The 7,790-nt window shown below is 38.3% G+C and overlaps 1 protein-coding gene across 1 annotated transcript; it reads left to right on the top strand.

Annotated features, from left to right (window-relative positions):
* The first annotated feature begins 1,537 nt into the window (after positions 1–1,537).
* LOC149828201 (uncharacterized) lies at positions 1,538–6,418 on the top strand. The gene is made up of 5 exons (XM_090016780.1): positions 1,538–1,849; positions 4,893–5,007; positions 5,097–5,186; positions 5,962–6,060; positions 6,206–6,418. Exons 1-5 carry the CDS (start codon positions 1,782–1,784, stop codon positions 6,299–6,301), a joined length of 468 nt encoding a protein of 155 aa, XP_089872906.1. The 5' UTR covers positions 1,538–1,781; the 3' UTR covers positions 6,302–6,418.
* The last annotated feature ends 1,372 nt before the right edge of the window (positions 6,419–7,790 follow it).

The following is a 7,790-nucleotide window of genomic DNA, read 5'->3' on the forward strand; positions in this document are numbered from 1 at the left end:
TCGCAACATCTTTTACCCTAGAACGTATTTACTTTAACACCATCTCTCTCTCTCCTCTTTCCCTCCGAAGTAGGGATGGCAGTGGACTTGGGGAAAGCGGGACCCCACCCCGTTTGGACCGGGGATGGAGGCGGGGATGGACGTACACTTTTCCCTGCCCCGCCCCGATCCCCACTTCATCCCCGCCTCATACCCACCCTGACCCGTCCCCATCACTTTTCCCCGCAATATCCCCGCCCCGCCCCGACCCGTCCCCATCACTTTTCCCCGCAATATCCCTGCCCCGCCCCACCTCATCCCCGTTTGAACCGGGGATGGAGGACATGAAACAGGGATGAAGGCGGGGGTGGAGGTTAAAATCCATCCCCATCGGGAATGGAGGTTCTAATCTTGAGGCGGGGCGGGGGTGGAGACCTTGTCCCCCGCCCCACTGCCATCCCTACTCCGAAGACAAGGGAGGATCCGCTGCAGCACACTAAAAATTTGCAATTACATTGCACCTGATCCGACCTCTCCAAAGAGGGTGCCACCTAAACATTGCATGCTAAAAGATGTAAACCTTTTCTAGCAATATTCTTGCACAAAAAAATCATATTGCCAACAAGGGCTTCAGTCAGAGTGACTTGTGAACGTCACCAAGTTGGCAGGACATTACAAGTTCAAAACCCATGAGGGTTGTCCGGCCAACTTGGTGAAATGAGTTATTGATTTTAAAGCCTTAAAAAATATCATTTATGATTCAAAATCTGGTTCTTATAAAACCAAACATGTAAGGTTAAGATTGGGTGTACTTCATAGTCAATGGGTCAGGTTTGACCCAGACCCGACCCAGACCCAACCCCGTACCATACCTTATAGGGCCATGGCTTGGTAATAAACAAGAAGGTTTGATTAGAATCTGGGTCGGACCTGAATGATCCAATTAATATATAGAGCCAGGTATGGTTTATGAAATTTTAGACCAGACTCAGCCCGACCTGCTTTCTGACTAAGACGGTTGGAGACATCCTCGCATTGAGTGAAGACAGTTGGCTTGATATTTACGTGTTACTCTTCGTCATTGCATTTATCCTCGTTCTTAAATTTTTTTAGAAAAAATTACAAAAATATGCTTAACTTTTTAATTATTTATAAAACCTCCTAACACTTGAGTTATTACGAAGATACGCCTAACCTTTGAGATATTACGAATACATGCCTAACGTTTGAGATATTATGAGTACACGCCTAGTTAACTAAGAAATTCATGTACTTGTAATATTTCAAAATTTTAGCTGTGTTTGAAAAGAGACTAAACGTTAGGAGTCTTTTTGTAAATTTTTTTTTCTAAATTTTAAAATTCGAATAAAGGTTTGCATCTGAGTCACCAGAGAGGTACACGTCACCTGCCACGGAGTATTAAAACAGCGCGAGCGGGGCCGTCGGATGCGTCATGGCTGTCCGAGGCGATCAACGGCGGAGATTGCGTCCATCTCTAAGGGTAAACCCCACGGCAAGAAAAGGCGGACCTATAAAAAGGACGGACTCCGACGTGACTTGATGGAGATCCGCAGTGGAGAGACTTCAGGGGAGCTTTTACTTCTAGCTCTAGACTCTGAGAGAGAGAGAGAGAGAGAGTCTGAGCTTCCCGTGGAGCCCTAGCCGCACCGTTTCTCCGCTCCTCCTCTAGGGATCGATCTGAAGTGGAATCCCTCGCCCGTAGATCCCTAGATCCGGACTCAGATTCCGGCCAGATCTCTCCTTCTCCGGTGGATCTCTTGGCGACGCTCCGGACGGAAGACATGGGATTCGCTTCCTTCTTCGGTCGAGTTCTGTTCTCCTGCATGTTCATTCTCTCGGCGTGGCAGATGTGAGCCTCTCTCTCTTGAATCGGAAGATCGGATCCGATTTTGCTTTTCTTTTGTTCTTTTCTGGGTTTTCTTTTCCTTTTCACTGTTTGATTCGGTAGTAATCTTGAAGCTTGAAGATTTTGCATGTTTTTAGCAGTTTGATTTTTGAGAAAATTGTTCGTTTTTGTGCCAAGTAGCTTGTTGATTTGGTTACTTCACTTGCTCGGTAGTGTTATGATGTGCGGAAGATTGCATCTTTTTTTCTTTGTTTTGTCTCTTTTCCAGGCTTTGCTTTTTTTCTTTTCATTTTTTTTTCGCGAGAAATGTTGAAGTTATGTTTTTTATGCTATCTAGAAGCTTTTCATGTTTCGACAGTTTGATTTGAGATAAAAAAATCGATCCTTTCTGTGCTAATTAGCTTGTTGAAATGATTACATGAACTGCTTGGTAGTGTTATCGTCTGCGGAAGATCACATCTTTTTCTTTTGGCTCTTTTGGAATTATCATTTTTTTTCCTTTTTGTTTGTGAAATGCCTGTTTCTTTGGCGTTATCTTTTGATGAGTTTGTTTGGAAGGGAGATCTGGGTTATAGTGTCTGAAGTTTGGGTCGTTTGGACAGGAGAATGTTTAAGTGGAGGTCAGGAAATAATGGTTTCAAGGGAGCTCAGTATAACTAAACTGGTGGAGTTTAAACCGTGTCTTGAGGATCTATCTTTGAAATTTCTCTTTTTTTTTGCAAAGGAACGATTTTTCTTCTTCACGAAAGAGATTATTTAAATACATAGTTTGATATTTTAGGAGCTCAAGAGTCGAGACATAATTTTGTGGAAAGTAAAACTATAAGGTATCAACATCTAAGGAATTCAAAGTGTATATTGAGGAAAAGTGAAGTCGTTTTTTTATTAACTAATGATGATGAAAAACGAAGTGGTTGTACAATAAGAAATTATAAGGGCATGCAGGTGATGAATTTTGTTTGTTGCTTTCATGATCTACTAAGGATTGTAACAAGAAGTTGAATAGCGGGATGATGCATTTAGTTACATGGAATGCCACGTTCGTCAGCCATTTTTGGTGAGTACTTTGCTTAGTTGTCATAGGTGCTTGGCCGAGCCTAGGCGGTGAACCCCTAAAAAGGCCTAGGTGGGGCCTAGGCGGTACCCCAAATAAAAAAATAAAAACAAACATAATAAGAAACATGTATACAACATAAAATCAATCAACAATAAGCAATAGACAAATAATATGTGGTTGAACACTGTAAAGAAATTATATTGCATAATCTTAACCTGCTCAAACAAATTAAGAATAAATTAACAATTGAATAAACAAATCATATAACTAACAATGTGAATGAACAATACACAAAAAATAAAATCATGTATACAAAAAAATTAACAACAACAATAGACATAATCTTCTTCTTTTTCTTTTTCTTTTTCTTTTTCTTTTTCTTTTTCTTTTTCTTCTTCTTCTCAACAATAGACATAATATATACAAGCAATAGACAAATAATGTCTTCTTCTTTTTCTCGACAATAGACATAATACAGGCAATAGATAAATTACATGTCTTCTCCTCCTCGAAGAAGAAAACAAATGATGTCTTCAAAAAAAAATCTTCAAAAAAAAAAAAGGCTTGCAATATAGGGCCCCACCGCCCAAACCTGGTTGCCCAGGTGGTGGGGATGCACCTAGGCGCTGGCTTTGACAACTGAGGTACTTTGGGCTACAGGGAACTAAGTTGGCTTTCAGCACCGCTATCACCCACAATATGGTGGTCAGTCCGAGGTGCTAAACAGGTGTCTGGAAACGTATCTGCAGGCATACATGAGTGACCATTCAAAACTGTGACTCTACTACCTCCCATGGTAGAATGGTCATACAATACGGCTTTCCAGTCAGCTATTAAGATGACACCATTTGAAGCACTTTATGGGCACAAATCTCCTTATATAGCTGGGGCTTCTAAGGTCAACATTGTGGAAGAAGCATTACAGAACCGTGCTGAGATGTTCTCTCAACCATTTCCTTTCTAAATTTTATTTAAACCATGACTTGTACAATCTGTAATATATGTGAAGTCCATGAGATATTCAATAAACTGATTTTTTATGGATAAATGCATTCAAGAAAGCCTTTCATGGCTTCCAGCATAGGGATTCTCCCAGCTTTGACATCTTGGATTGCAGCCCACCATGTTGATGCCAACCAATTCAATGTTTTTAATATGATTGTGCAGTAGCTGAAATGATTGAAGTTATCACTTGAGTGCTCTGCAAGTCTGCATACATTTAAAATTATGGATTGCATGTGTCATTTATCATGTATTGATTGTGTACCTAGTAGATGATGGTACATTTGACACATCCAAGTGCATATGCCATATGTTCTCGGTTCTTGGTTAATGATTGAAGTTTTGTTGTGTATGCATAAAACAAAATGTAATATTGATATTTTTGATGTGAATGACTTAAACTTTAAGTATGGATGTGTTCTGGAAGTGTTGTTTGAATGGGTAGAGTATGCATCTACCCTAGAGATTTTCAGGTTAAACAATGTTGGCCACTTTACTTTCTGCATCATATATGCCTTAATGTATCACCAGCATACAAGTTTTACTTTTTCTAATCGATAAGAAAATAGTTTCTGCTGTATGGCGGGGAAAACAATGACTATGGAAGCTACTTGCTTGTGGTTATGTTGTCCAAATATATCTATCTTGGTATGCCTAGTCTCAGTTGATTAACCAGATCCATTGCAATGGATCATATTTATATACTGGGTGGTCGTGTTGACTGTTATATTGGCCATTCAAATAGTATCCAATTGTTATTTTGACACAGAATGTGTGATAGATGTTACTGCACAGTGATATTCTTGTATGATCAAGTTGGTTGTGGGATACTTATGATGGAGATTGCATGTCAAGTGGTGATATACAAACATAATGTTCTTGCCTTGGGTATCAAGAAAAGAAAAGAAAAGAAAGATGTTTCTTTAGCCTTCTAGTTTTGTACGTCTGTCTCTAGATTTTGAGTCTTGAGAGTAATATCTTTTTCAGGTTCAATGACTTTGGCACTGATGGTGGACCTACGGTCAATCTATTTGCACCAAAGTACAATTTGTTCAAAAGCCATGTTACAAAATCTCTTGGAGTTGAAGTTCCACACATTGAGGTGAAATACATTCCTCAAAAGCACCATAAGCGCTTGACGATGTTTGCTGTATGTTGTTTGATAATAAACTTCTCGTTTATATTTTGCAGATTAAACATCTGGTTGCTGCAGCTATTGCTTTGAAGGGAATTGGTGGCATTCTCTTTATCTTTGGCAGCTCTTTTGGAGCATCTCTTCTGGTAGAATTTTTCTTGTCTTATTTCTTTTTCACATTAAGTTGATTTTGTTTTCCTTAGAAAATTTCACCTTGTAAAATTGGAAGGCAATTTATCAACACAATTTGGTTGCTCTTGGGATGATTCTGAATTTTCTTCTAGGTCCATATTTTTTCCAACTTAACTCTTTAGGAATTTCTTCCTGCTTAGCATAGCTAATGTGATCAGTATATTGGATAATTGGAAATTGCTAAATTAATGTATCATGCATGCCACACTTGTAGGTGCTTGTGCTTTTGGATGTTTTTATGCACTTAAATTTCACAAATTAAAGTCATTGCAAGTCTTGTTCATTTGGTACTTGTAATTGATTTTGTCAGGATTTTGAAATGGTTATATTCCTATGAACATCTGCACTCTTTGTTTAAATCATTGTGATGGAGGAATTGTCTGTGTGTTTGTATGTTAGAAATGTAAAATTCTCTCAATATGTTTGACTTTCTCAATTTGTAAAGATGTAACAGAAGGAAGTTTTTTTGTTTGTATTTGTTGCAATAATCATTTACCTTTATAACATAGAATGTTATGAATATTGCGGCATAGAAATCATAATTACCGTGTCCTTAGTTTTTCTGATAAATCGTTAAATGTTATTATTATTGCTTCACAGAAATCACAACTATTGTGTCCTTAGATTTTCTGATGAATCGTTAAATGTTATGAATCTTGCTGCATAGAAATGTCAATTATTGTGTCCTTTGATTTTTGATGAATTTTTAAATCTCTGATATTGCTGCAGCTTATTTATCTGGCGATTGCGACACCCATTCTTCATGACTTCTACAACTATGACATTGAAAAGCCCCAATTCATGCCTGCATTTTCTGAATTTATTCAGGTTAGCTTCTTGTTTTTATGACGATATTCTCCCTGGTAGCAAACACTTTGCATTGCTCTCTGTTTCTTTTGATTTATTGCTTATATGCAACTTTGAATGCTTGTTAATCCTCTTATTTTTTTCTTTTCTTTTTTTGAATTTACAGAACTTGGCTCTCTTTGGTGCATTGGTATTCTTCCTTGGGATGAAGAACTCGTTCCCGAAGAAGCCCAAGAAAGTAATCAAGACAAAGACCAACTAGCAGGTGCGGGGCATGCAAAAGCAGAGTTGTATTTTTTCATTTCTGTTTTGTAATGTTTTGGGTAAGATTCTTCACAAAGGGTTTGAACTAGGAAAATGTATCAGGTTTTTCCTTCCAGATGAACCTTTTGCTGCTTGTTTGTTTTTCATGCTATAGTTTGGCAAGCAGGAACTGCAGTCTTTCTGCCTGCCTGTTATACATATTTGCCTTGATTTTTATTTTTGACAGAGAAAACTGGGGTTAGGCAGACCCCTACCAGTTATACAACTATACCATTGGGATTCGAACTTGCTACGGCCCAACACAAGGTGATGTGCGCTAACTGCTCCTGCCAGTCAAGCAGAGCTGCCCCCCCCCCCCCCCCCCCCCCCCCCTCTTGATTTTACATTTCTTAATCGTAGGGATTATAAAATTGGCCCACTGGCTTTCAGAATGTTTGAAGTTGTTCTGTAGAACTCCCTCCAAACTTTCTGCGAATCAAGACTGTGGGCCTTAAAAGACATGAGCTGAAGTTTGAGAAAAAATTTAAAGGATTATAGTGAGATGATGAGGTCACTGAAGTCTCTGAGTAGTTGAAAGTGCCGCTGCACCTTCTCTGTACTTCTAACAATTACATTTCTGAGAGCTATCCTCATCTGTGACAGACTGGCTTTGTTTAATTTTTATTTTCACAAATTTATCATGGATAGCCCTTATGATTTTTTTTTTGGCTGAAGTGAAGAAGCTACATATTTCCGAGAATCAAAAGGTGCACCATTGACTGGTCTTTATCGTGAGGTCTTGTGTGTAAAACTTCACAGGTACTACCCTCTTCTTGTTTTTTGAAAGGCAAGCTGGGGTTAGGCAGACCCCTACCAGTTATACAACAATACCATTGGGATTCGGTCACCTTGTGCACTAGCTGCTCCAACCAGACAAGCAGAGCCCCTGTTGTTAGGTACTACCCTCTTTGTCAACAGGAAAAGGGTTCCCGTTGGCTTTGGTTTGGTCATGGAATGCATCTGGGTTTTGAATTTGGGATGTCCCTTCAACTTAAGGCCAATTGTGCTACCTCCTAATCAAATCAAGGTCAAATTGGGGCGTTATAGCAGGTAAGGTCAAACCGTCAAAACTACGTATTCTGTTAAATCAATATAGTGCAATTGTGGTATTTCCAGACTCGAACATGAGTAGGAACTTAACTAAAGCTGTGATCAATTTCAAGGGTTTTAGAGCAGGTCTAGTAAAGTCCTAACATGGTTTTGATCCTGAAAATTTCATTTTTATATATTAAACTGACATCATATAGGGATCATGTACAGAAGTGTATAACTAATTTTATTATTATGATTGTTTTAAATTAAAATAAATAAATAAATTATATATATATATTTATAAAACAAAGTAACAAAATTCTATAATTAAATACAATTATACATGAATATGTCATACTCGATTATTAATATTCCTTATAATATTTGAATTTCATAAAATTTATAAGTTATTTTTT

This window comes from Nuphar pumila, chromosome 9 (assembly GCF_984573655.1).
Source record: "Nuphar pumila chromosome 9, dmNupPumi1.hap1.1, whole genome shotgun sequence".
Taxonomy (NCBI): Eukaryota; Viridiplantae; Streptophyta; class Magnoliopsida; order Nymphaeales; family Nymphaeaceae; genus Nuphar; species Nuphar pumila.